This window comes from Rasamsonia byssochlamydoides (assembly GCF_041956645.1).
Source record: "Rasamsonia byssochlamydoides strain NRRL 3658 unplaced genomic scaffold VTN77scaffold_25, whole genome shotgun sequence".
Classification (NCBI taxonomy): Eukaryota; Fungi; Ascomycota; class Eurotiomycetes; order Eurotiales; family Trichocomaceae; genus Rasamsonia; species Rasamsonia byssochlamydoides.
The window spans coordinates 112,967-140,263 of record NW_027192408.1 but is presented as its reverse complement, the minus strand read 5'-3'; the positions used below and the strand labels follow the sequence as shown (position 1 = coordinate 140,263).

The window sequence follows — 27,297 nt, the reverse complement described above, 5'->3', positions numbered from 1 at the left end:
TCATTTTCTCATGATATCGTCTTTTAGTCTGCCAGTTAGGTGTTTTAGTTCATAGTTCTTAGTCGAAGTAGATAGTCTTCATCGTCTTTGTTGTCACGTTGTTTACCCCTTTTGTTTCTTTATTTCTTGATTTCTTCTTCTCTTTATCAGAATGGCTATTCGCCCCGGATCTTAAAGGATTTGGTTCGATTCGACTCCGTATTTTCTAAGGATATGTGTATGGGAGAATGAGATCTGATACGAGAAAAATTTGAAATTGTCCGGCAGTAGGTATGTCTCTCCTTTTTGGTCATTACAACGGTCGGATCAAGGACTGTACGCTGATGAAAACTTGTTGAAGCGACTGTATGGAACACGGGGTATACCACATCGAGCCTGGTATGAGATATATTCTTCCCTCTGAGAACGAGTACGAAATCATGGTGAGTAGGATGAACAACATGGTTGGTTCGTCTGTAGAAGAAAATGAAGAAGAGAAGAAGAAAAGAATAAGAAGAAACTCATGACGCTCTCCCATCTACATCTGTGATAGGATTTTCAAAGCTTATTCCATTGTTCGACTGAGCTTCATTCTTGATTTTTCTCACTGGCATCCAGTGACGAAGACGAATAGATACATCTTGGAGAGATCAGTCTTGCCTGCCTGGAATCTGGTATCCGCTACGGTGATATTGAGAATGAAATGAATTCCTTTAGATGCTTGCATAGGTAGGGAGTATACTGTATACTGTATGCTGTACAGAGTAAACCATCACGTGTACCAGACTCGTGACTCGGAGTACTTGCGAGAGCAACACTACAAACTCCCACTCCTGCATTAGTTCACAATCGGCAATCAGCCGAGATTCCTCCCACGCCCTCTACCTCTGATTGGTGGGAATATATCGGGTCCATTTCTCCACCAATCAGAGGCTTCTTCCTGGTGGACCAGACGCCCATCTCGGGTGACTTTCTCCCGCAAAACACCCCGCGAATCAATCCGCGATACGGAGTACTCGGGAATTAACTACTTGGAGGAATGAGGGGCAAATGCACCCGGTGTGTTTGTACGGAGTACGGAGAGGTGGGATGATGATGTCGCATGGCTTTGCTGCGGAGGGAATTAATTAATTCCTCCATAAGTATCTTATTATTATTCTTCTATTCTTTCACCTCAACAACGTTCTCTTCTTCCTCCAGTGCAAATGACGCATTGATTTCGTTGGCTTCCCAAAATCCTATTCCTTTTTCTATTTCTGGTAGATTGACAGTAGACCCTGTCGAGAGGATCTCCGGTCGCATTTAAGTAGGAGCTCTTCAATTGCACCTGTCACGCTTCAATCAATTCCTATTCCCTGTCTTGGTGCAGGGACTTGATTGATTTTACTCTGAGATACCCCGCCCCCGCTCATCGCCATCATGGTCAAGATCACCAGCTTCATCACGCGGGACGTGAGGTTTCCAGTATGTAATGCAATGTCTCATTCAATTGACTAGATTCAGACTCCTATACTGAATCTACTGATAGTTATGAATGCGCTGACATGAACAGACCTCCCTCGACAAGACCGGCTCCGATGCCATGAACGCTGCCGGTGACTACTCCTCCGCATACTGCATTCTCTACACCGATTCCGAATACGTCGGACATGGCATGGTAGGGCAGACTAGTCACCCGAGAAGATTATGAATTGAAGGCGTAGATGCTGATGAGTAATATCGACAGACATTCACCATCGGCCGCGGAAATGACATCGTCTGCGCCGCCATCAGCACCATCGCTCCCCTCGTCGTCGGCAAAGACCTCGACGAGATCACCGCCGACTGGGGCAAGACGTGGCGCTACCTCGTCTCGGACAGCCAGCTGCGCTGGATCGGGCCGGAGAAGGGAGTCATCCACCTCGCGCTGGGCGCTGTCGTCAACGCGCTCTGGGACTTGTGGGCCAAGATCCTGCAGAAGCCCGTCTGGCGGATCGTCGCCGACATGACGCCCGAAGAGGTGGTCCGGTGCATCGACTTCCGATACATCACGGATGCGCTGACCCCGGAGGAAGCCATCGCGCTGCTGAAGGAGGTTGAGCCTGGCAAGCAGGATAGAATCAAGGAGGCGGAGCAGAACAAGGCCGTTCCGGCATACACTACCAGCGCAGGGTGGCTTGGTTACTCGGAGGAGAAACTACGGGCACTCCTTGACAAGAGTGTCAAGGATGGATTTAAACACTTCAAACTCAAGGTCGGAGGGAATCTGGAGGATGACAAGAGGCGGTTGGCCATTGCGCGGGAGGCGATCGGATACGACAAGGGCAATGTCCTGATGGTGGATGCGAATCAGGTACTTCTCCTGCTGCTGCTGCTGCTGCTGCTGCTGCTTATTTCGCTATATTTATATGTTCACTAATGTATGCAGGTCTGGTCTGTCCCCGAAGCCATTGAGTGGATGAAAGAACTCGCTCAATTCAAGCCCTGGTTCATCGAGGAGCCCACGTCGCCAGACGACGTGCTGGGCCACGCAGCGATCCGCAAGGCTCTCGAGAACACGCCTTACGGCCCCATCGGCGTGGCCACCGGCGAAATGTGCCAGAACCGGATCATGTTCAAGCAGTTCCTGCAGGCGGGCGCCCTGACGGTGCTGCAGCCAGATGCATGCCGTGTGGGAGGCGTGAACGAATGCCTAGCCATCCTGCTGCTGGCGCGCAAGTTCGGGGTCCCGATCGTGCCCCATTCGGGCGGTGTCGGCTTGCCGGAGTACACGCAGCATCTGAGCACGATCGACTACGTCGTGATCAGCGGGAAGAAGAGTCTGCTGGAGTATGTCGACCATCTGCACGAGCATTTCGAGCATCCGGCTAGCGTGAAGGATGGGTATATCGTCACGCCGATGGAGCCGGGATACAGTGTGCAGATGAAGCCCGAGAGTATGGATCGGTATTCGTTCCCGGGAGAGGAGGGCAAGAGTTGGTGGAGGACGCCGGAGGCGAGGGTGATCTTGGACGGACCGCGGGTGTAGAATGTGTAGAATTGTTGATATACTACGTACATACCTAGGTATATTGCAGGAGTTGGGAAGCAATCGTCTCTTTTTCCTCTAATTCATTACATGTCGGTTACTGGCATGATCAAAATGAGATATAAATAAATATATACATATGTGTATATAGTTCAATTCAATTAGAATATCCTTATCGAGGATGTCAAAGTTGGTAGCAGTCTAGATACTACCTCCGTACCCCGCAGTCCGACAGTATGACAATACGATCCATTCAACTGATAGTTAGCAACTGACGCAATTAGCACATCTATACTTGCCTACTTATCCTATCCAGCCTCTAGAACGATTGGTATGTAATTTTTATTCCAACTAGTGAAATCCCTTCATTTCCTTTTCGTTTTTGAGTGGATTAACATGCAGCCCAACTCCAACTCCGATGTCGCAGCTCCTGGTACCTAACTGGGTGGAGCACGCCGCTTACCTACATGTAATAATAGATCTGTATTATGTTCTGGTCTGCTCTTCTCAGCCTCACCTTCGTGCTACTATTCCTACCTGAATCGTGTTAGAATAACAATAACATCAATGATTTAATCCCGTACGTTTCCTATTCTATTCGATTTCTCATCAACCAATTCGCTCGTCTTAGGAAACGACAAGACAGAAAGGACACCTCAAGAGTGGTCTGTCACCTGCAGTTATTATTAAATTTATCACATAGACTATCGATAAATCAGTCAGTCAGTCAGCATGGCTGGTGAAACGTCAAAGTCTTTGCAGGAGCTTTGCGCACAAGTCAAGGCTCTTCTGCCGGAGCAGTTCCGGCAGGATGCGTGGTATCTCATTGTCGTAAGTCAATTGAATTAATTTGCTCTGATTGCATTCTTTCGTTCGTTTCTCTACCTCTTTCTTTCTAGCATTGGCATACAGTTCAGCATCGTTATTATCATGAAAGGCATCATGCTTGATGGACGATGATCTCATCTCCCATCTCATTGATTGATTCCTTTATCTACTATATACTGTCCATTGACCACTACGTTTTGTTTTTATTCCAGTCCTCCGTCCTCGTCGCATCCGGCAAGCCCCTCGAACTAGGCTCCTTGTACACCTATCTCGTCGAGAGCACGGGCGCAGACGACGCGGAAGAGAACCGCCTCAAGGCCCGACTCAGCGATACCCTGATGAAGGAATGGACCCTCGTGGGCATTCCGTTGGTCGTCACTGCCGTGTCGGCATTGGGGAAAGCAGAGAAGGAGAGAAATGAAAAGAAAGGGCTCAAAGTCGAGAGTCCGTCGGATGAGGAGTTGTTGGCTTTTCCTGAGAAGCGGTAAGATGTCATTCCTATCGGGTTGATTGATTGATTTACCCACACTATCTATGACTTTTCTTTCCCCTTTAAAGAGTAACAAAATAAATCTAATTGACGCTGATATCTCCTAGATTAAACCTCGACATCAACACCGCCATCCCCGACCGAGGCACCAAATTCCTCCAGCGCCTCTACCGCGAGAACCTCGCGCCCATCTTCTCCTCCTGGGGCTCGTACGGCCCGGACTTCATGTGGATGGAGCGCGCCGTCATCTACGGGCTGTTCCTGTCCGACCATGAAGTGCTGTCGGCCGTCGAGGCCGAGCTGGTCATCCTCGCGAGCATCATGAGCCAGGGCCTGAGCGCGCCGACGATATGGCACTTGCGGGGATTAAGACGGCTGGGCGTCAGTGAGTACGATGTCGAGAGCGTGCAGAAGGCTATTGAAGCGGTGGCGACCTGGGCGGGAAGGTCGGTCGAGGGATGGCCTAGGGTGACGGATGTGAAGGACGTTATTTAATTTAAAAATTTGAAAAAGTCTTCACATATATCAGATAAATTTACACTGATTGATAGTGGGACAGATAAGGCATGTCATCATTCTAGACAATGGATCAGGGACAAGAGGACAAAAAGAAATGTTTTGGAATATGGCATTGTACCCCATCATGTCTTGATCTGACTGTTGATCGATCGACTGATAAATACACATCTGACTTGCTGTCCCGCCGTCAACCACTTGACTGCAGGCCCAGCGTTGGAGAGGCCACTATTGATACATGAATCACGATCGGAATATCTTCCCTCCATCAATCCAGATGGTAAAAGTTTAGCCTGCAGGCCTCAGTCAGGACAAGGTACTAACCTAAGAAGTCAAAGTCCGCTGACAACTTGACCTAGGCTACTCCGTACTTCCCCAGACTTGGTTTCCCCTGGTCGCATGGATACGACCGCGATCTTATGACGTGCCAGCGATGACTGGGCCCAGACTCGAATTGTAGTTCTGACCTTTTGGCAGTCTGATCCACCACACCGATGGGATATAGCTAGCGCCACTGAATTCCAAAGATTTTGAAAGGTTTCTTCTTGCTCATTGCGCTGTCGCTGGCATTTTCAAGGTAAATGCGAGGATGGCCTAGAAGAATTAGATCAGAAGAGAAGTAAAAAAAAAAGAAAGGGAAGTCATGACATCTACCTTTAACGTCCAAGGCAAGAACACGATATTGATATTCGTCGTCCTTAGGTCGCACCATATGGAGGGTCACAACACCAGAATTCAGCGGCCCTTCAACCTATAGATCGTCAGTCCAATTCAAACTGCGACTATTTCAGCATGCGTACATGAAAGTGCATCCTCAAGTGCTCGCTGCCCGATTTGTCCTTTTCGACACTCGTCCTTGCTCAACGTCAGTCCAGCGATCCAGTCTCAGCAGAGAGAGTCGCATCAAAACGCACGCAATCGGTCTGTTCCGAGTCCACTTGCTCCACGTCGTTTCCCCGTATGCTTTTATCCGCTTAGGGTCGCCCAGCAGCGCCGTACATCGTGGATCGTCCTTGATGCGTTCTACCGCCTTGTTGAACTGCCGTGTCTTGCTGTTCGGAGAGAAAACGTCGAAGTAGAGGAACGTAAACGCTCCACCCTGCACATCGTCAGTCAAATGTCGCAATAAAGAGCTTCAACCAGTCCCACCGTCATGACCGCTCCAATCGCTATAAGCATAAAGTTGAACGACTGCTGCGTAGCCCGGGCGACCTTTTCCTTCACACTCAGCTCCGACCACGGGAGTCTCCCATCGTCCGAAATGACTGTGATCTGTTTCCTCGTCGGGCCCGAGCTTGAGCTTGAGCCTAGACTGCTGTGCGTGGCATACCACCGCGGCAATCCCAATCCACCGATCGAGAGAGAGGAGGTTGACGAAGTCGAGAGGATTGACGCCCGCAGAGGGAACGGGCTAAGTCGAAGAGAACGGTTCATGGTGGTAGCTGCTCATTGGGCATTCCGACATCGAAGCTTCAGGTTTTGCCCTCCGATAGCTTCGAAAACCGATAGCTGATTGCGGAGTCAAATTGTTCTGCAGTTGAAGCTACGCGGGGACCGGTAATCTGGTTCTGTATTATTACAATCACGTGATGTATGGTTACACATGGGATTGAGGTGTCAGTATTATTGTACTGTAATTTTGTCGTGCATCATATTTAATCTCTCAGTAGATCACAGCTATTGAACTTGGATTAAATTCTGTGCTTGCAATAGTCTACGAGATATCAAGGTTGTTCAAGTTGAAATCGTATTATGTTACTCCTAGTACCAGTACGGTTAGTAAGCGGTAATAATTACCTACTAATTACCTAGGTAGATGCCTGTACTGCTGAATGACCAACACCTCAAATCGAGTAGAAGGAAAGACTAGAGTGAGTGTGAATAGATCAAATATCTGCTACGAGAATAAAATTCAAGGCATACGTCTACTGGCACAAATTTGAATACCATCCATCTTTGGTAAGTTACAGATCCCAGGAACAGACTAGTCTGAAACAGGAAAGAGGGTTGCCCGAAGAGGATCGACCAATGCAAATTGCAAATTTCCCCGATCGAGGCTTGCGGGTCTCGAGCGTTACTCCGTAATGTGATCCATTCCGACCACGTTCACTACTCTCTCCTTACCGCAGCCAGTAATCTAGTTGTCGTCTCCCTGTCGCCCTCTTTTCTGGCCTGTCTTTGACTGACACGCCGTTGACTTCTTTTTTCCTCTTTTTCTTTCTCGTGGATCTCTCATCCTCCACTATGAGTGCCACGAAAGCGCAATCTCAGAAGATCTTCGAGAAATTGAAGACGAAGCCCGCGAACAAAGTGCGCTGCCCGCCGTTTTCCTGCGCCCTCCATGCTATACCATGCGGAACTAACTTGATTTCTAGATATGCTTTGATTGCGGCTCCAAGAACCCGACTTGGTCGTCTGTCCCTTTCGGGATCTATCTCTGCCTGGACTGTTCCGCCAACCACCGCAACCTCGGCGTTCACATCTCGTTCGTGCGCTCGACGACTCTGGACCGTATGGATACAACCCCCCCGCAAATGCGACAAAGCATGGTATGCTGATTGATGATCAGAATGGCAGTGGGAACAGCTTCGACTCATGAAAGTTGGTGGCAATGAGTCCGCCACCAAGTTTTTCCAATCTCACGGAGGCTCCGCCGCTCTGGCGAGCAAGGATGTGAAAGTCAAGTACACGTCTAATGCGGCCGTCAAATATAAGGAAGAGCTGAAGAGACGGGCCGCTCTAGATGCGCAAGAGTCAGTGCTACTTTCTCCAACTTAGGTTGCAGCCAGATTGACTCTCTTATCCTTCTCCAGGTATCCCGACGAAGTGGTGATCACCGACGTCGGCCCAGGAACCCCTGCCGATGGCTCATCGACGCCGGCCGGCGATGCAGACGATGACTTTTTCTCCTCCTGGGACAAGCCTTCCATCAAACGCCCTAGCAATCCTCCCTCCCGGACTGGCACGCCGCCAGCGGCCAGCCGGTCCGCATCCCCCTTCCTGACAGCCGGCGCGAACGGGAATGGCACAACGCGACCGAAGTCGCCACTCGCTGGTAGTGAAAAGGATACTACGTCTCCTCCTCCGACTGCTGTCCGATCGACGTCCGTCGTCCGAAAGGGCCCTACGGCTACGACCGCCAAGAAGGGCAGCGTATTGGGTTCGAAGAAGACGCAGAAGCTTGGTGCCAAAAAGGTTGTGGGTGGCGACGCCATCGATTTTGAGGAGGCCGAGCGGAAGGCCAAAGAAGAGGCGGAGCGCATAGAGAAGCTGGGATACGATCCGGAGGCGGAGCAGGCTGAAGCGGAGGCAAAGGAAAAGGCAGCGACCTCCTCCCAAGCTACGAAGGTCGCGTCACCCACTCCGATCAGCCCTACTCGAGGCGGTTTCGGGGCGACCAGCAAGGCCCATGAACGAAGTCCAAGCGAGATAGAGCGACTGGGAATGGGAATTGGCCGTTTAGGATTTGGCCAAACCAAACCCGCTGCGAAGAAGCCAGGTTTTGGGGCTGTCGCAAAGTCTCCTGTCGATGGTATGGTTGTCCTTGTCTACATGAATAAAAACTGTTTTAAAGGCCTGGCTAACAGACCTATAGAAGAAGAATTGGAAAAGACCAAATCCCGGTTTGGCAACCAAAAGGGTATCTCCTCGGATGAATTCTTTGGCCGAGATAAATTCGACCCGACTGCGCAGGCCGAGGCCAAGGCCCGCCTTCAGCAATTTGAGGGCGCCACCGCCATCTCCAGCAACGCCTACTTTGGGCGGCCAGAGGACGACCTTCCCTCGGACGACTACGGTGGGTATGGAGATTTGGAAAGCGCGGCGAGAGATTTTGTACGGCGGTTTGGAATTACTGCTGGAGATGACCTGGAAAACTTGACGCATTTGTTGGGTGAAGGAGCAAGCAAATTGCAAGGCAAGTAGCCTGTACCAACTCAACGTCCTGTCCAGACCACACATGCTAACATTAACCTGTAATAGGTGCTATTCGGAGCTATCTGAACAGCTAAATCAATACCCTTAATACCTATACCTAACCTGACGACTCGACTCCTGCCAGACGGCACACACATTCACCGCCTGAGATTATTAACCCTAACGAATACCTACCTACGTATTTCTTTCTGACTTTGGTGTTCACATGTGAAGGTTCAAGACACCATCTGCAAGACAGACAAGACTTATGTTTGCTTTGTGCTGTTCGATTCTTCGATTCTATCTGTTTATTATACTACCAGTTAGTTGTTCTTGCGAAACCATCCTGTCCTATTATCCTATTTTTATTTTTTTTTTCCCAAGCCACAGTGTGGAAGTAGTGATGATGTGGAATAAACAAATAAATACATTTATACTGTATGACTTTTTTCTTTCTTTTTCTCTCCCTTTTAACTATATAATACATACATACGAGTCCGACCTGCAGTATGGATTTGAGTATATATAGACGGTACATTGGCTACCCTGTTGAGAGAGTTCTCATTAGAGAGAAAAAGACTCGTTATTAATCTAAACCCGATAAATCGCATCCGCCATCTTCACAACCTGACTCATCTCCGCCACGTCATGGACGCGCACAATATCCGCTCCGCTGGCGACACTGGCCGTGACAGCCGCGGCGGTGCCCCAGGTGCGCTCACTCGGCTTCTCCACGCCGGTAATGCGCCCGATGTACCCCTTGCGACTGGTCCCCACCAGCCAGGGGAAGTACTCCAGGCCCTCGATGCCGGTCCTCAGCGTGGACATGTCCCGCAGCAGAGTCAGGTTCTGCGTCTGGCCCTTGGCGAAGCCCAGCCCGGGGTCGAGGATGATGCGCCAGCGCCGGACGCCCGCTTCCTCAGCGGCGCGGACGCGCGCGAGGAGCTCCGACCCAACGCCCTGGATGACGCCGTTCGGGTAGTCGGTTAATTTCGTCATGGTGGATGGCGTCCCGCGCATGTGCATCAGGATGACCGTCTTGCCGGTGCGCGCCATGGTCGGGAGCATCTCCGGATCGAGCGTGCCGGCGGACACGTCGTTGATGATGTCTGCGCCGGCGGCGCAGGCCTCGGCCGCGACGCGCGCGTGGTACGTGTCGATGCTGATGGCGACGTTGGCGGCTTCGGGGATCGAGGTGCGGATGTGTCTGATGGTGGGGATGACGCGGGCGAGTTCTTCTTCCTCTGTCACGGGAGTCGAGCCGGGACGGGTGCTCTCGCCGCCGATGTCGATGATGGTTGCGCCCGCGGAGATGAAATTGCGGACTGTGGCTGTGAGACGGGAAAGGTCGCCGGGGGAGAAGTGCTTCCCGCCATCTGAGAAGGAATCGGGCGTTAAGTTCAAGATGGCCATTACATGGGTACGGCGCTTAGGGTCCGATGGGGTCAGTGGTGGGAGGAAAGGTGCGATTGGAGTCGTGACGACCGGTGCGGTCGCCGGTGGTGGTAGCGACTTCAGCTGAGAGAGATAGGTTAGATTCGTGTCTGGTAAGGGTACTCGCTCGTGAGGAATTAACCTGATATTCGGTCAGCGTGCTTTTTTTTTTGTTACTCTCCGGATGGGACAACATACTGGCAAAGAGGCCGGAGCACAAACTCTCGCTCCAGCATCAGTTTATGCGGGATATTGAGACGAGGATGAGAGATCGTCTCATTATCGTACAAGAGAATGTCGAGATCGATGACCCGCGGTCCCTTCTCGATTGTCTTGTATCTTCCCAGTCCCTTCTCAATGACCTGCAGGGTGTCCAGCAACTGAATCGGCTCCATAGTAGTCTCAACCTAGGGGGAGTTGGCATAATATCCAAAAGTAAAAGAACCTTCTGGATTTAGGAAACAAACCTCACAAACTCCATTAATGAAAGGATCCTGATCAAGGACATACATCGGTGCGGTTTCAAAGAGAGAGCTCGTTCGCTTGATCTTGATCCCTGCCCTTTCCATCTCCAGACACGCTCGCTCGACCATCCCAATGCGGTCGCCCATATTGCTCCCGAGAGCAATGAAGGCTCGATGGGAGCCGTTCTCCTTTTGAGCGTGCATGTCGTTCAGAGAGTTGGGAGAGCTCGAGAACCATCTGACTGTTGTTGGAGAGTTTCTTGATTGTGGAGCAGCAGAAGATTCCCGAGAAGGGAACTTGCCATTTGTAGAAGCGGCATTAAACAGATATCTATCAAGAGAGTTTCTCTGGAGAGAAAAGCCTGTCAAGACGTGTTTCTTAGTTTTTGATTGTCATTACGGAATGGATGTTTTCTTTTCGTCTCATTTGCGAGTCACGTGTGGAAATGAATACACCGCCAGTGCTTCTTGAACCCTAGGAAACAGAGCGCAAGACTTTAGGTCGCTGGAGCTGGGATCCCTACCGTAGCCACATACGCCAGGCAAATCTCTTCTATTAAACGGTCAGAAAGAGTTACAAGACACGATGAGAGATAAACGGTGTCAACGCAGTGGGCCTTGCCTCTTCCGCAGCGTTCCAGAAAACTTCCTTTCCTGAGATACACAAAGTCGAGATCGAAGGGAGATTGAGATTTCAGCGAGAGCACAACGTTGGCCACCGCAGAATGACAGGGTATGGAATGTCGTCCCTATACTGCTCTGCCAGCTGCGTGCTTTTCTCGTCGTCATCTTGATGGAGGATGGATCGATCCCGAGAGGGCGATTGGCGATTGGCTGTGTTGGCGGGCATTCTCCTGTCATTCGCCGTGAGATCTGAGATCACATGATCTGAAATCAGCTGAAATTATGTACATTACCATCGCTGATATTAATTATGCCAACAATGTATGTAAATATGAAAATTTCTATTGCTCCCTGAATATATGGCAGATATAACTCCAAAGGTGGTTATTTCATATTTATTTAAATAATACCCATTTTTATTCCTTGAACCCGATCTGTTTCTATTGGCCTCCCTAAGTTGGACACCAAACAGATGAATAAAGCTAGCAGCAGATGAAGGTCTAGCTAGTTTCTATGGATCTGGATAGTTAATTTAAGGGCATTAAAAAAAAAGGAAAAAAAAAAGAAAGAGAGAAGAAAAGGAAAAGGAAAACAAACCCAAGCGAATACCCTATCTCTACCAGACCCGTTATATTATATATGGCTGACCGAGTCTATTCGAGATTGATCGGCATATAGCAAGCACTCTGCACAAATACAAGTTACTGAGCATCCTCTGACTGCATGCCAAGCTTGCATCAGACTTACTGTCGCCCCTGACTCTCCATCACTTCTTTCGCTACTCAAATCCTAGGATGCAGTTCGCTCGAAAGTCCTCAAACAATGCAGCAAAGTCGCTACCCTTTTGTTCTGTCGGCCTATTTGATTTAACGAGTTAATGCATTCCAACAGTCCTGGTGAGAATGATCACCTCTTTCGTTACACCAGTGACTTGTTGGATCTTTAAGGTAACTACCTACCTAAGTTTAAGCTGGTGAAAGAATAACTGACACAGTCAAGATACGAATAGGCACGTGGCCCAAGGATCCCAAACTGAAAGAGCTGGGCAAGTGGCATCAGGTGGCGCAGGAGGAATCGATGGGCCCCTACAGTTACGCTCTGTTCTCTCACGTTCTTGGTTGGGAGAGATCAGAGATTGAAGAGTTATTGGCCATGGCCCGAAAGGAGCTCTGGGATCCCTCTATTCACCAATACGTCCAGATCTATATCGTATACGGCAGAAAGCCTCGACTGGCAGCATGGACGCTGGAGGAGATATCAGGCTGTTCTTCCCCCTCCTTTCCTCTTGTTATTTTTTCTTTTTTTCTTTTCCTTTTTTTTTCCATCCATTCAATCTTTCAAGCAGTCTATGCCATTATGCCTGACGCAATCTGGCCCGTCGTTATCTACAAGCTGCAAAATCAGAACCTCTCGCCAGCAGACTTGGACAAATCCTCCCCACCATCCTTTGTCAATCTATAAATTCAGACCTTTTGCTAGTGGAATGTCCTTATTTAGCATACCACTGTGCCTACGCGTGGTCATGATGCAGTATATATAGACTGGTAGGTCTTGAATTTCCTATTTTAGTAGGATTTTGGGTCAGATTTATAGTCTTGGCTGTAGACTTCTTTATCATCGGAAAATATAAAAGTGACTCCAGGTGGCATCCCAGCAGATTTAGCATGGAGGGCGGCATTTCAGCAGGCGCAAACTATTAATTTAGTTGAATCAAGTTCTGTACCTGTACTTAGGAACAACAGTTAGTGATAGAGTTGCCTTAGGATCACTAATGATAGTCGAATACGGAAGTATTGTGACTGATCATTATTATCCTCCGCGGGAATGTTCACCGCGGCTAAGACAAAGAAAGGGCATCAGGCGCCCCACCTCCGCAAAGTACCGAGGCTCATTGACGCTTCACGAGAGCCGGCTGGCTGACGGCTTCCTCGGTCCATTCCATGCTTAAGTTAGCTGGTCTCATCGCAACTGTACCCTACAATCTCACCTCTCCCTCTTCTCCTTGCGATCCTCTTCATACCATACTGTACCACCCTCCATCTTCAAAGACAACCTTCGTATATATATCACATTCATCCATCATGGCTTCTCCACGTGAGTATCACTCCCGCTGCGATGGTCCACTTCTCCGCATTGGATTGCGAAGCTCAATCGCTGGCTTACTGCTGCTGACACGACAATGGCAAACTACTACAGAGCAAATCCGCACTCCCATCACCGATCTGCTCAAGATCAACCACCCCATTCTGCTGGCGGGAATGAACGTTGCCGCCGGCCCCAAGCTGGCCGCCGCGGTCACCAATGCCGGCGGTTTGGGTGTCATCGGCGGTGTCGGCTACACGCCAGCCATGCTGAAGGAACAGATCGCAGAGCTGAAGAGTTACCTCAACGACAAGAATGCTCCTTTCGGCGTTGACTTGCTCCTGCCCCAGGTCGGAGGAAATGCGCGCAAGACCAAGTGGGTATCCTGTCGCGAATCGCTACCGCTCTAGAGCCATCCGCTCATGCTGTGCGACATTACATGCTAATTGATTTCTGCTTAGCTATGACTACACCAAGGGCAAGCTCAACGAGCTCATCGATATCATTATCGAGAGCGGTGCCAAGCTGTTCGTTTCCGCCGTCGGTGTGCCGCCCAAGCATGTTGTTGAGAAGCTCCACGGCGCCGGCGTTCTCTACATGAACATGGTCGGGCACCCGAAACATGTCCAGAAGGCTCTGGACGCTGGTGCCGACATCATCTGCGCCCAAGGTGGTGAGGGTGGTGGACACACGGGCGATGTTCCCACCACCGTCCTCATCCCCGCCGTGGCCAAGTTGGTCGAGGGCCGAAAGAGCCCCCTGACGGGCGCGCCTGTGCAGGTCATTGCTGCCGGAGGCCTGTTCAGCGGCCAGTCTGTCGCTGCGGCCCTGATGCTGGGTGCTTCTGCTGTCTGGATTGGTACCCGCTTCATCTTGTCTGACGAGGCCGGTGCTCCGGAGGCTCACAAGGAAGCTGTGAGAACGGCCGGATTTGACGACAACATCCGAACAGTTATCTTCACTGTATGATCTTCTATCCTACGTTCACAGCAAGATTGATTCCTAACATTGTCTACAGGGCCGTCCCCTCCGCGTGCGGAATAACCCTTACATCCAGAACTGGGAAGAGAACCGCCAGCAGGAGATCAAGGAGCTGACCTCCAAGGGTATCATCCCTGTGGAGTACGACATGGAGCACCTGGGAGACGACATAGATGACGAGACGCTGGACAATGCCCGTCCCTTCCTGATGGGCAAGGTTGCCGCCGTCGTCAACGAGAAGAAGCCCGCCAAGGAGATTGTGGACGAGCTGGTCACTGATGCCGTTGCATGGCTGAAGAAGGGCAACAAGATGATTGCCAAGCTGTAGTCATCTTGTCTGGTCTGGTGTGGGCTTGTCTTTTTTGCTCTTCCTTCGATTCTGATTCTGGTTCTTGTTCTTGTTCATTGTATTGGCATGCATTTGTTTTAGTTCTTTTGGAAAAAGGGAGATTTGCATAGTGTAAGGCATGTATCTTTGTTATGACCGAGTGAACAAGTTTTCTTTCTCGTCTGGATGAGGTCCGTCGTGGGCACCCCTTGTTTCGGTGGTATTTCACGCTTTTTTGAGTAGATTGTCCCCATACGGAGTACAAAGAGCTATATATAAAGAGTAAGAATGGCGGTTTTCCCTCCTTTCTCTGATAATCAAATCAAAATCTAGCTACTTCAGAGGCATCTGTATCATACACCACGTAGCCCAGCTGTCTGTGCTCAAGGCTTTGCACTCAGTCACATGTCCCGCTCCATTCCGCAGAGCAGAAGTGATCTTTTCTTCATCAATCCGGAGACTTAATGGAAATCGTAATTGGGCCGTATTTTTTTTTAAGTTTCTTAGATTTTCCTGTTTGAATGCCAATCAAGTTTTATTTGTTTTGTTTTGCTTTGCTTTGCCTTGCCTTGCCTTGCCTTGCGGACATATAAAAGGCGCCCAGGTTTTGTAAAACTGTGCTGTTGGTAACAATTTCATAAGAAGGTAAAAAAGAAAAGGGAAAAAGAAAAAAGATTCTCCCATTCAGTAATCTTATTTATTATTTTTTGATCATTTCATTGCACAGAAAACACCACATCATCATCATCGTCACCATCGCCACCACCGCTATCACCACCGATTTTCATAGCAGAGCGGTACGAACAAACAAACTCCTCGATCGTTCCATCGATCGATAAATAGGTAGTCCGGATACACATGTAGGTAGGTTATCGTAACAAGGAAAAAAGGATTCTCGATTCTCAATTCTCGATTCTCGACGCTAAGCTAATCGATCGATGAATAGACGGGTGGATGGATGGATGCTGATATTGATTGATTTCGAGGGGTTTTGGTCGTTTATCGGTACTGTAGAGCTCATGATTAGCCTTTTGTTCATTCTCTCGTTGCGTTCGATTGCCTCGCGTCGAAGCAGGGATGCAGGGGATGTATATCGTCCGTTTCAAAGCGCAACTCCGGGGAAAACAGGATATTTACCTTGATGAAGCCAATGTCCGTGGCCTTCTCACGGAAGCACTGTTATCACATCCGTCAGCAATCCATCTGTCCAGATTCCAGGAACCCTCTATCTGCGACGGAAAAAGGAATACCAACCTGACGGCAAACCATCAGACCGTACTTGCGGATCAGACCGGCCTTGTGCGCGCAAACACGGCTATATCCAGGAAAAAAAACGTAGTTGATTAGCGCAATCTGTTCTCAATCCAAAATCCCACTGGTTTTCTCTTCTTTTCATCATCTTCGCCTTCTTTTTCCCACTTCCTCTCCTCAAACGGGACCGTTGTTCCCCTCCATAATAATCTTCACTCCAGAATCGTCCTCCTTCGCGACAAAAGGGTGGTTTATATCTTACCACTGGCGGCTTCCCTTGCCGAAGTTCCTCGGCCGGCTGTACCAAACGGAGTCGTGCGACATCTTGACTGACGGAGCAGCGTAGACTTTGACGGAAAAAGCAAAGAGCGGGATTCGTTTGAAATTGACGCTGACGCTGACTGACGACGACGACAGGATGAGAGTCAAGTCTCAATCAAGTCTTTCGGCCCGGTTTCTGTGTGCCGCTCCGTTCGGCGGTAGCTTGGCGCCCGGTGCGTTTAGCGAGGACTTAGCTGTTTTGGGTATGGTTGACCACGTGACTTGTGGGTTCTGCGCGGAGGTTAGGGCCGTACCCTAGTTTGCCGTTCCTGGATATCGGGGTATACGATGGATTCCATCCTGGATGGATCAGTAAACGTACAAGAACAGATTTATCCCTGCTATTTATCGTCTCCGTGAGGAATATAATTCTCCCTGTAACTTACTTTTTTTTGACTTCTTTATTTTCTCCCTGGACAAGGTTGATCAAACTAGACGGATTAACCACGTTGATTTACTCTTGCGACTCAAGTCAGATACGAGGGTCTTTCCCGAGAAACAGCGTTCTATTTACAGTTTTTTTTTTTCAAGCTGGACATTACGTTTAACGAAACAGAAGATTACTAGGAATGTCTCTGTGACATGGATCTTTGGTCTTTGTTCTTTAGATAGTGGCTTCTAGTGCTGTACAGAAAGACAATCGTCCGGTTCCCCTGTCAGTTCTGTCTTCCTGGTGTAGAAATTTGATATATCGGAGATGAAGTCTTGGACTTTACTATAACCTAGGATTAATTAGCAGGCCTTATTGAATCGCAGTTTGCCTGTTTCCGGAATTCGCGTTTGCCTTATATATAGCATATGCTGTAAGAGACAGACTGAGGACTATCTCGAGGCTTGCCATCCATTCTTTAGCTAGATAATTAATTCCCCGCAAATTATAGTCAAAATCGAATTGCCCTTTGAAATGCCATTGCTGTCGATGTTATTGTGCAAGTTTACATGTCTTCTCAATCTCAAATGGGGTAATGGGCCAAAGCTGAATTGTTCAAAAGTGGAAATCGAATCCGGTTGAATCGTATAGTTACCTAATGGAAATCGTTGAACCAGAGACAAGAGTAGACAATAAAAACTGTCATGGACCCAACCCAACTACCTCCCTCTTTCTTCCTTTCTCAGTCTGCATTCGGTGCCAACTGGATAGTCTCGTCTTATGATCTCAGCCACCGACAAGAACACGGTTTTTATCTGCCCACTGAGAGGATTTCGTTTCATTTAGGGAGATGTCGTCTCTGCGATTCACGAGGCATATGGAGGTCTGTGTGTCAAGGTCGGCGGCTTCCGGTTCTGTCGCGGGGCTCCGTTGAATTCAACATGACAACCTCCAAGTTTAGATCGATCGATCGCAGGGATGCCCGATGGTGCGCATCGCAAGGGGGAGTTCTGTCCAGGGTGTTGCAGATGAGTTGATTGCGAATCTGAACCCTTGCGAGTCTCAACAAATCCGGTATCATAGATATACTACCTTGCTGGGTCCTGATCCATATTCTTGCTGTCTGTCAGATCTTATGGAACTCGGGGGGGGGGGGGGGGCGGGGGGGGGGGGGGGGTCCCGGGCGGGGCGGGAGCCCCCTAGACACATGTCAAGGGCCAGATAGCCCACAGCCCCTGTATGACTCGCAGATCTTTTGAACTGAACATGATCGAATACGATGGCATTATTTGCTATCTCACTGACGTATGGAGTAGGCCTTGACAGTGTACGTATACAGTCAACTGTAAATGCCTTCAATGCAAATAACTCATTGATCAGATAATTCTTACGGATATGAGTCTTGAGCATTCAACAAGTGGCCGAGATCCGTCTAGTATGCCTCGAACAAATCATACCCAGTCAGACTGAGATTCCTATAGTCTCAATGCAAGTCTACATTCGCTTTGCACGACGGTAGTCTTGCATAAATAAACCAAGATCGCAGCATCTCTGCAGGGCTGTGGTCGGAGTTGGCCGCTTCCTGCAGGAGCTGTAGCCTGTGGGTGTTCTGTTATCTCGATCTATTAGGTACTTCGCAGAGTCATGTCGCTGCTTATCAACGCCACTGATATCGTTCGCTCCTGCTGTGATTAGGCAAGACGTGCGGGGATTGTCTTTCCGTGCTTGGAACGCGTTCCTATCGTTCTATTGGCTGCAAACCAGCATTGATAAGCCGGTTGGTCTTGGCTCCTCGAAACAAGGCAGGTGCCACGCGACAGCCCTGAACCACTAGGGCTTCACCATAAGCGCGACTATCATTCCCGATGGATCGAACACGAAAACCCACGGCCCGTGAGCCTGCCTCGGTGGGGGACTGATAGGGAGAAAATTTATCGTCGCTGGCTGACCACACGCGGTTTACGCCGTATAAAAACCATGGCGTCCCGTTCGCGTCGTTCTCTACTACAGACACGGTTGATGAGTATGGTTTTCCCCCCATCGATTTTTCTTTGCTAACGCAGCCAGCTGCTGTCATCTTCCGGGTGCCCTCATTCACTCGACAACTAACAAGTGATCTATTCTCGGGCCCCTGACGAAACAGCGGCGCAATTATACCCTACGCCCAGCTGGCAATGGCGCGCACAGTTGAAGACATCGAGAAACACCCCGGAGTGGGTAATCTCCTCTACGATGACGCGATGGGAGCCGTGCCGGGAGAGAGCTTTGCATATGGCAATTCTCTCTACGCCCGCCTCCAGCGGTTCGCAGGAAAGCTCAGAGTGGAGCAGCGAGGCATTGAGCGCGTGCCGGACAACGAGAGAACGGATACTTCATATGTGAACATTGGTAGCATGGTGTGTCTCTAGTCTACTTGTCTCAAAAGAAGAATCTTTTGAGACTTTTGCGCTGATTCCCTTGCAGTGGCTTGCTGCAAACATGGTGGTGACCTCTTTCGCCATCGGAGTCCTCGGGCAGTCGCTCTTCTACCTGGGATTCGTCGACGCGATCCTCGTGGTATTCTTCTTCAACATCCTAGGCGTCCTGACGGTCTGCTTTTTCTCCTGCTTCGGCGCCACCTTCGGATTGCGTCAAATGGTGCTCTCCCGGTTCTGGTTCGGCTGGTGGGGGGTGAAACTCAGTCAGTACTGGTCGAATCTCCAGGTCGAAAGAGCCCTGCTTACCAATTCTTCTCTTCAGTTGCCGTTTTCAACGTGCTGGCCTGTATCGGCTGGTCGGCAGCCAACGTAATCGTCGGTGCACAGCTGATCAATGCGGTGAATCCCAACGTTCCTGGGTTCGCTGGCATTATCATCATCGCGGTCTGCACACTCATCGTCACGTTTTTTGGCTACAAGGTGGTCCATGCGTATGAATTCTGGAGCTGGATTCCAACGTTCATCGTCTTCATGATCGTCTTGGGTGTCTTTGCCCATTCTGGGGACTTTGTGAACATCCCCATGGGAGTCGGTACCTCGGAGCTGGGAGGCGTGCTCTCGTTCGGATCCACGGTCTATGGCTTCGCAACTGGCTGGACCAGCTACGCAGCTGACTATACCGTGTATCAGCCAGCCAACCGCAGTCGCCGCAAGGTGTTCTTGGCGACATGGGTTGGTATCATCATTCCTCTACTCTTCACGGAGATGCTGGGCGTGGCTGTCATGACCGCCACTAGCCTTAATGACGGCAATAATCCGTACATGGCCGGCTATCAAACTGCGGGTACCGGTGGCTTGCTGGGCGCCGTCCTCTTCCCCCGGTTGGGTGGCTTTGGCAAGTTTTGCATCATCATCCTTGCGCTGTCCATCATTGCCAACAACTGCCCTAACATCTACTCGGTATCCCTCACGCTCTTAGTTCTGGGCCGGTGGACTCGTCTCATCCCGCGCTTCGTTTGGACCCTCGTGGCCACCGGAGTCTACATCGCCATCGCTATTCCCGGTTACTCGCACTTCGAGACGGTGTTGGACAATTTCATGAACTTCATCGCTTACTGGCTGGCGATCTACGAGGGAATTGCCTTGACCGATCATTTTGTCTTCAAGCGTGGTTTCTCGGGGTACCGTCCCGAACACTACGACCAGCCCGACAAACTCCCGCCGGGCATTGCCGCGGTGGGTGCGTTCTGCTGCGGTATTGCGGGAATGGTCACTGGAATGAGCCAGGAGTGGTGGGTTGGTCCGATTGCTCTGCACGCTGGCGAAGCGCCGTATGGTGGTGACGTCGGCTTTGAACTTGGCTTTGCATTCTCTGCTGTCGGCTACTTTATCTTGAGAACGATCGAGCTGAAGATCTTCAAGCGATAGGGCGGGTTGCACTGTAAAGGAACCATGATCATATATCTGTATAAGATGATCCTTCATATTCTAACATCAGTGAGCATAATTTATTGATACCATCCATTGATGCATATGAAAGGCATTTCCTTTCTCATAAAGTGGAGAGCTAGTCCGCGGCTTAGCGAACCCGAACTTGATATCGAGGCTATTTCCTATATATCATCTCAAGTTATTCTCATGGTCAAGAAGTACCATCCAGAATCCGTAGCATCGAAAGTTCCCACGACGTTATCATCGAGTCTGCGAACTGGATACTCGTTATGGTTGAAATCAATAACCTCCTTCCAATTTTTTTCTTTCGTCGTTTCACTGGAATGTGAGGTGAAAATCACTAATACATACTATCAGAAATCAATAGCAAATTAAAAGAGTTAAAATACAACAGGTAAATTGAATTGATTGTATAGCGTAACTTGTCTATGTCACGTGACTTTCGCTAGGTCTAGCCACAGCCACAGCTCACCTGCGCCACCAAGCAATCCATCTAAAAGAAATCCACAACGGACTCGCCTCCGCGCCGAAATCAAGAAAATTGAATCACATTCAACAAACCACCATATACCAACCCACAATGTCGAAACTAGCAAAGTAAGTAAAGTCTAAAATACCTTGGAAATGTACGGACCTATTTTTACTAATATTGTCCTTTTCAATCTACAGCCGCGCAGACTGGGCCGACGACGAGGAGTTCGAAGACCCCTCCGCCCTCCCCGCACAGCAAGTCACGACCAACAAGGACGGGACGAAAACCGTCGTGTCGTACCGCTTCAACGATGACGGCAAGAAAGTGAAAGTGACGCGGCGGATCCGCACCACCGTCGTGAAAGAGCACGTCAACCCGCAAGTCGCGGAGCGGCGAACATGGGCCAAGTTCGGGCTCGAGAAAGGCCATCCCCCCGGGCCGTCGTTTGACACCACCTCGGTCGGCGAGAACATCCTCTTCCGCCCCAGCATCAACTGGAAGGCGCAGGCAAAGGAGGCAGAGAAAGAGGGCGAGAAGGGCGGCATCAAGGACCAGCTCAAGGACAAGAAGGTCAAGTGTCGTATTTGCAGCGGAGAGCACTTCACGGCGCGCTGTCCGTTCAAGGACACGATGGCTCCGATCGACGAGCCCACCGGCGCCGGAGTGGATGCGGAGGACGACAGGCCCACTGGCGCTCTGGGCAGCGCTGGAGGAAGCTACGTGCCTCCTCATCTGCGCAAGGGAGGTGCTGCGGCTGGCGAGAAGATGGGTGGCAAGTACGAGAGGGACGATCTGGCGACGCTGAGAGTGACGAACGTGAGTATTACTCTCCTTCATATTCCATCAGATTCCGGCTGACATTTATCTACAGGTGAGCGAGCTGGCAGAGGAGCAGGAACTCCGAGATCTATTCGAGCGCTTTGGGCGCGTCACCAGAGTCTTCTTGGCCCGCGACCGAGACACGCAGAAAGCCAAGGGATTTGCATTTATCAGCTTCGCCGACCGGAGCGATGCTGCTCGTGCATGCGAGAAGATGGATGGCTGTAAGTTTGCCCAGAATACTGTCACTGTCTGAGTGTCGGTCGTATGCTAACATAATTTCCTACAGTCGGTTACCGCCACCTTATCCTCCGCGTGGAATTCGCCAAGAGGACTTCTTAAGAGAACCTCACTCTCTTTTCTTTTCCTTTTACTTACTTCTTCTCTTCGCATTATTGCTTCGGACTAGGGGCGGGCGTGTCCACTTTCACATTCCTCTTACCCGTCATGGCTTATTTCATTATTTCATTCTCATGGTTGAAGATTGTTTTGTACTGTACGACGAATCGAATGAATGACTTTTTTTTTCCTTCGAATTCGACAGTTTGGTAATGAATGATGCTGGTCTTTTATTATTTTTCTTCTGACGTGGAAAGAGGGACAGAGGGATTGATTGATTGATAGAGAATTGGCAAACGGGGAAAAAATAATAAAAACAGTGGCATCTTCCTGATTCTTTTTCTTTTTTCTTTTTTCCCTCTTGCTGCTCGTAGCTGGTTCGTACATAGAAGAAGGGATTCGATGAATGCATTAATGGACGTATTCTTTTCCTTCTTGACGATGGAGAAGCAGAATACAGCAGAAGAAGACAGCTATAGAAAGGCAATGGAGATGACGAAGCCAGAACCGGTGCTATCGAAGGGGCCATGCTATCCAAAAAGAGCGGAAAAAAGTGATCCACTCCACCATTCATTCATTCACTTGTTCATTGTCTTTCGCTTATATCATATTACCTTAGGTATTTCTTATTCATTCATTCTTCTATCCACTCGAGTTCATATTTCTTTCCTTCTTCCTCGTCAACCTCATTTGCGTTGACACAGAAGTAGATTGATATAGATACAGAAATAGAAATAAACAGTATACCTCTATAGTCTATGCCTCTAGTCTATAAGTTAGGGGAAATAAATGATGTCATTTTTAGTATCAGTTAATACTGCTTCTCAGTATTGCTTTCCCCTTACAGCGGCGCTACTTACCAAAAGTTTCCAGCTTTGGCCCATTTTTTCCTGTAAAATCTGCATATTTAAGACCCAGTTTATTTTATTTTTTTTAAAAAAAGATATTATATATATAGAGGGCAATATTAAGGTAGACTTTTAGGTAAAAAAATTAGTCAAATTATTTCTCTTATATATATAGAAAATTTATTTAAAGCCTATATATAATAACCATTTTTTAGGGGTTAATTTACCCACAAATTTATTAAAGATTTATATCTAAAAAAAATTAACCCCTAAATATTAATTATTTTAAAAATAAAAATTATAGTATATATTCTCTTTATATATAAGAACATTTTTTTATTAAAAAAAAGATTAATTAAAATTATAGTATACTTATTTATTTTTTAATAGATAAAAATGTTAAGAAAATTTACTCCAAGTTAAATCTTAGTCTTATAATAATTTAATTAAAATATTTTATATTAGAAATTTAGTTCAGTTTTACTAATTCTCTAACTAAACAAATATATATTTTTTTCTAATACTATTACTATATACTTTTGTTGAGAAATGAAAGTTTTAAAAATATACAGGTTTTGTGTGCGGGAATTTTTAAGCGGGCCGAAGCCGGAAACTTTTGACATTGTACTGTACTTACTATACGGAGTATATATATATGTCGGTTTGACCAGACTGATCTCAGCTAGCTAGTCAAAGGGCCATTATATAATACATTACTGCTTATACAAGAGGGTAGTTAGCATTGGAGAGTGATTAAATAAGCTAGTTAGTTAGCTCTAGGTTCATAAGATATCAGCTCTCATTGATGGAATTGATAAGTGGTTCTATAACTGATATATAAAGACATAGACTGGCAATTTGACAGGACAACATCACTTGCGTGTTCGCGAATTCTTCTGAACAGAGAAGCTTCACAGACAGCATTCTTTGGGTTTTCTAGCTCTAGCCTTTATCAGTAGAAAAGCATAAGTATGCCGTCTCCAGCATCTTTCTAGATAGGATTGTCAATCAACCACGTCATTCCTTGAAGTTGAGAGACTATATCTCTGGCAGCAAGAAGCTCCTATTATTAAGAAGGGGAAGGCAAAAATTTCTTGAGACTATTTGACAGTAGTTTTCCTCCAGATATTCCTAGTCCTCAAGGCCCTGAGGTTTTCCTCATTGAGACAGGCAGCAGGATCGGGGTTACGGGCTTGTATCCTCCTCTCCAAACTTAGTTAAGTAGCTACATATGTACCTAGGCCACTCCCCAGGCTGACATTCACTCCAAACATTCTTTCAGGGAGCTGCATGACAAGTCTTTCCAGTCTACACGTCCGTTTTGGCAATAAGTTGCAAGCAGACAGATTATATTGATTGTTTCAGTGTAGTATATACCAGCTGGCGTACCTAATGATGCTGTCGACGATTGTCTGCGTGCTTTAGGTCGTCGTTTCTCGGTCAGCATTCGTAGGAAATCCTATCCAACCGCCATGCCTCCCGAAGAGAAGGACTGGCTGGTGGAGTTCGAGCAGAAGTTTGAGAATTTCTTATCCGCTCTGAAGAGAAGCACAAGCAGAGGTGACCAGAAATTCCCTCCAGGTTGCCAATCACGATATCTCAATTCCAACTTTAGCTGTGACCGCTCTGGAAGATGGCCAGGTTGAGGAAATCTTCGGACTCAAGCCCGATCACAATTATCGGTGGAATCTTAATGATGATGAGCTATGCAGCAAGCCTGAGTGCCTCGGTGAGTCCTGTCCTGCAATTTCAAGGGCTAAATGCCTGATCAATGTTAGACCGAGTACTTCAGGCTTTTGAATATGCTTGTCGAGGTTCGCCCAGAAACGAGCATTGATTCGTGCGAGACTCGACGTGGTTTTGATGCTCTCTCTTGCGGACGAGAAACGGGGTCTTGAGCGAAAACAAAACACTTCTACTGCCTCTTCCCAGTCTTACAAATCACTCAAGTCCATGAAAGTGCAGTTTGAGAAAGAACTTAGCATGCCTGTCAAAATCGGGGGTCAGCTTCACAAGCTGAATGGTAAAGCTGACTTTACTCTCTGGTATGGCTCTTTTAAAGAGTTAGAGAGCCATCTGGTTATCGTCGAAGCAAAAGCCAAGGGTAAAGCAAGTGAAGGGGACCAGCAATGCCACGCGTACATGGGTAAGTAAAAATATCTATCATGTATACCCAGTCTAATGTACATCTTAGGAATGATACACCATGCACGGAAGAAGACTGGCAGAAAGTACACCACTGTCTTTGGAATCTCAACAGACAGTTACATTTTCAGCTTCTTTCGAACTGGACAAGACTCTAGGGTAAGATGCTCGCAAATGGGAAGCAACTTGAGGATTCAAAAAAAAATCTAACCTTGTACAGCTTTCAACAATGCACTTGGTTTTTGGTGAACGCTCCAAAGAAGACGAATTGATCATCTCCCATATCCGGAGGATCATCAGACAAACGGCTAGCTTGAAGCCCGTCACTGGGCATATTCCTGCTGGTTCTTCTGCTTCTGAGCTGATGGACATGGATGTCGGGGAATGAGTGGATCGGGGCCTGAGTGAAGCATGCAATCCTCTAAATGTCGTCTCGGCTAAATAAAGATTCTGGGTGGGCTCCCTTTGCTGATTTCCAAAGTTGATCATATGGAAGAAAATAACCACTAGACTACAAAAAAGGTGTCAAGACGTCTAATTGCAATCTGTAGTGTACTTTCAGTGCAACAGGTAAGCATTAATTAAATAGCACTGTAAGCAGCACTATCACGGGAAAAGCAAATCGTCTGTCTCCGTTCAGTTGAAGTCCTTCATCATCCATCTTCATCCATCTCTCTGCCCTATCAGTGGTTCCAATAGTCGTATGGGGACAAGTTAGCTGTCTGTCGTATAATCTTCCGAATATATGAGATAATCTTTCGTTCTTCGTCGGGGTGCTTGCCGTACCGCAATGTCGTCGCCGAGATCTATATACGGTCTTAGATCCTTGCTAGTTGTTCTTGGGAGCCACCTTACCTTTACATCGTTGCTGATTCGAAAGAATCTAAACTCGAACGTGTCTGTGGAAATCCCAAAGATAGTTTTGTACGGCCTGCCACACAACTTTCGAGCCCCGTGAACGACACCTAACATCTAGGTCAGACGTACATGATGATCAGGACGAAGTTTGACTCACCCATATATGCTTGCATCGAAGGTAACTCTCGCCTAATTTCTCTTTTGCCGCTTCCACAACGACAAGATTCATTTCAAGCTCTTCCTTTCTGCCGTACCATAGTGCGTAGTCTGCCCTGTCCGTAAGCAATCGGGGAATCCCCTGATATTCTGTCTTCCATGTAAATACGGGCTCAGAATGTAGTCTCAATCGCTGCAATGATGTATCGTCGGACTGGCGAGAGCCTGCTGCTGCTGCTGCTGCTGTTCTCTGTCTTTCAATTTCTCGTTTCTCATCAGCAAGGCATAGAGTTAGAATTACACCCAGTCTTGCACGAATTAACGCCGTAGGATGTGCATGGTTTTCAAGGGCATATCGAAATTCATCGATTATTTTGTCTAATCATAATCAGATCAGTAGCTAGGCTCTTGGAGACAGTAGGAATAAAACTCACCAAGACCCTCGGGCTTGCCGCATCGTTCGCAGGGTGAAAGAGACCACTCATATTGACGATCCGGTTTTAGTCCGAAGAGTGGACCAAAGTCATCGACCTTTAGATCTCTCAGGGCCAGCTCTGTGGGAAGCTTGGATGAAGGGAGGTTGCAAATCTCGGCTTGTTGCTTGATCTCCTTGACTGCGGCTTTGTCTTTGTCCTTAATAATATGGTTCCAGATGAATTTCGTGCAACGCTTAACCTTCTGCTTGAGCTCCGATAAACGGACATTCTGATGTGCATGGGATGAAAAGTGAAGATGGAAGTTTTGTTCTGGTGGATGTGAAGACTAGAGAGTTTTAGCAGGCAACCGTATGTATTCCCGTACTGTCAAGTATTAGAGTTTCGATTAAGCCTCTTTAGACCAGTTGAGATAAGGAATCATAGTCTAGAATGAGTAGTAGTGGCATAGTAATGCCAACTATTCTAGAAATGGGGGTTAAAAGGGATAAAAAAAATATGCAGCTGGTGAAATCCGGAGAAAATGAGGATGTTAAAGAGGTAAGCTGAACTGGGGAGAGGTAGGTAGTTTATATAGGACTTGGTGTTGCAGATTCGGCCAAAAAGAGGTGCAATGACACTTGCTTAGGTATCAGGTAGTCTGCAACACTTGAGAATGTTATTATTGTTATATAACTTGTATTAAAGTGGCCAGGATGAAATTTAACCCGATCAGGAAAATTCTTGGTGCGCTAAACATGAGGAGGCAGCTCCTCTGGTGAACTTAC

At 48.2% G+C, this 27,297-nt stretch overlaps 11 protein-coding genes across 11 annotated transcripts; 8 read left to right on the top strand and 3 right to left on the bottom strand.

Annotated features, from left to right (window-relative positions):
- Positions 1 to 1,398: 1,398 nt before the first annotated feature.
- VTN77DRAFT_3566 (uncharacterized protein) lies at positions 1,399 to 2,986 on the top strand (the record flags this gene model as incomplete). Its single annotated transcript, XM_069419528.1, has 4 exons — positions 1,399 to 1,443; positions 1,532 to 1,636; positions 1,706 to 2,311; positions 2,387 to 2,986. 4 exons carry the CDS (start codon positions 1,399 to 1,401, stop codon positions 2,984 to 2,986), a joined length of 1,356 nt encoding a protein of 451 aa, XP_069278357.1.
- A 732-nt stretch (positions 2,987 to 3,718) lies between these two features.
- On the top strand, positions 3,719 to 4,799 carry VTN77DRAFT_3565 (uncharacterized protein; the record flags this gene model as incomplete). The annotated part of the gene is made up of 3 exons (XM_069419527.1): positions 3,719 to 3,817; positions 4,027 to 4,298; positions 4,412 to 4,799. 3 exons carry the CDS (start codon positions 3,719 to 3,721, stop codon positions 4,797 to 4,799), a joined length of 759 nt encoding a protein of 252 aa, XP_069278356.1.
- A 526-nt stretch (positions 4,800 to 5,325) lies between these two features.
- VTN77DRAFT_3564 (uncharacterized protein) lies at positions 5,326 to 6,254 on the bottom strand (the record flags this gene model as incomplete). Its single annotated transcript, XM_069419526.1, has 5 exons — positions 5,326 to 5,414; positions 5,475 to 5,571; positions 5,621 to 5,675; positions 5,735 to 5,919; positions 5,970 to 6,254. 5 exons carry the CDS (start codon positions 6,252 to 6,254, stop codon positions 5,326 to 5,328), a joined length of 711 nt encoding a protein of 236 aa, XP_069278355.1.
- An 810-nt stretch (positions 6,255 to 7,064) lies between these two features.
- On the top strand, positions 7,065 to 8,830 carry VTN77DRAFT_3563 (uncharacterized protein; the record flags this gene model as incomplete). Its single annotated transcript, XM_069419525.1, has 6 exons — positions 7,065 to 7,130; positions 7,196 to 7,331; positions 7,390 to 7,573; positions 7,634 to 8,352; positions 8,416 to 8,736; positions 8,802 to 8,830. 6 exons carry the CDS (start codon positions 7,065 to 7,067, stop codon positions 8,828 to 8,830), a joined length of 1,455 nt encoding a protein of 484 aa, XP_069278354.1.
- Positions 8,831 to 9,326: 496 nt separating this feature from the next.
- On the bottom strand, positions 9,327 to 11,422 carry VTN77DRAFT_3562 (uncharacterized protein; the record flags this gene model as incomplete). The annotated part of the gene is made up of 5 exons (XM_069419524.1): positions 9,327 to 10,311; positions 10,368 to 10,576; positions 10,637 to 10,995; positions 11,158 to 11,186; positions 11,256 to 11,422. The coding sequence occupies 5 exons, from the start codon at positions 11,420 to 11,422 to the stop codon at positions 9,327 to 9,329; spliced, it is 1,749 nt and encodes a 582-aa protein (XP_069278353.1).
- A 737-nt stretch (positions 11,423 to 12,159) lies between these two features.
- Positions 12,160 to 13,205, top strand: VTN77DRAFT_3561 (uncharacterized protein; the record flags this gene model as incomplete). Its single annotated transcript, XM_069419523.1, has 3 exons — positions 12,160 to 12,204; positions 12,257 to 12,466; positions 13,110 to 13,205. 3 exons carry the CDS (start codon positions 12,160 to 12,162, stop codon positions 13,203 to 13,205), a joined length of 351 nt encoding a protein of 116 aa, XP_069278352.1.
- A 133-nt stretch (positions 13,206 to 13,338) lies between these two features.
- Positions 13,339 to 14,648, top strand: VTN77DRAFT_3560 (uncharacterized protein; the record flags this gene model as incomplete). Its single annotated transcript, XM_069419522.1, has 4 exons — positions 13,339 to 13,351; positions 13,454 to 13,715; positions 13,801 to 14,302; positions 14,358 to 14,648. 4 exons carry the CDS (start codon positions 13,339 to 13,341, stop codon positions 14,646 to 14,648), a joined length of 1,068 nt encoding a protein of 355 aa, XP_069278351.1.
- A 4,116-nt stretch (positions 14,649 to 18,764) lies between these two features.
- On the top strand, positions 18,765 to 20,435 carry VTN77DRAFT_3559 (uncharacterized protein; the record flags this gene model as incomplete). The annotated part of the gene is made up of 3 exons (XM_069419520.1): positions 18,765 to 18,986; positions 19,054 to 19,270; positions 19,330 to 20,435. 3 exons carry the CDS (start codon positions 18,765 to 18,767, stop codon positions 20,433 to 20,435), a joined length of 1,545 nt encoding a protein of 514 aa, XP_069278350.1.
- Positions 20,436 to 21,039: 604 nt separating this feature from the next.
- Positions 21,040 to 22,092, top strand: VTN77DRAFT_3558 (uncharacterized protein; the record flags this gene model as incomplete). The annotated part of the gene is made up of 4 exons (XM_069419519.1): positions 21,040 to 21,056; positions 21,129 to 21,747; positions 21,803 to 21,974; positions 22,040 to 22,092. 4 exons carry the CDS (start codon positions 21,040 to 21,042, stop codon positions 22,090 to 22,092), a joined length of 861 nt encoding a protein of 286 aa, XP_069278349.1.
- A 2,317-nt stretch (positions 22,093 to 24,409) lies between these two features.
- VTN77DRAFT_3557 (uncharacterized protein) lies at positions 24,410 to 25,470 on the top strand (the record flags this gene model as incomplete). Its single annotated transcript, XM_069419518.1, has 5 exons — positions 24,410 to 24,497; positions 24,553 to 24,658; positions 24,752 to 25,083; positions 25,132 to 25,241; positions 25,303 to 25,470. The coding sequence occupies 5 exons, from the start codon at positions 24,410 to 24,412 to the stop codon at positions 25,468 to 25,470; spliced, it is 804 nt and encodes a 267-aa protein (XP_069278348.1).
- A 469-nt stretch (positions 25,471 to 25,939) lies between these two features.
- VTN77DRAFT_3556 (uncharacterized protein) lies at positions 25,940 to 26,800 on the bottom strand (the record flags this gene model as incomplete). Its single annotated transcript, XM_069419517.1, has 4 exons — positions 25,940 to 26,047; positions 26,098 to 26,474; positions 26,531 to 26,729; positions 26,795 to 26,800. The coding sequence occupies 4 exons, from the start codon at positions 26,798 to 26,800 to the stop codon at positions 25,940 to 25,942; spliced, it is 690 nt and encodes a 229-aa protein (XP_069278347.1).
- Between the last annotated feature and the right edge of the window lie 497 nt (positions 26,801 to 27,297).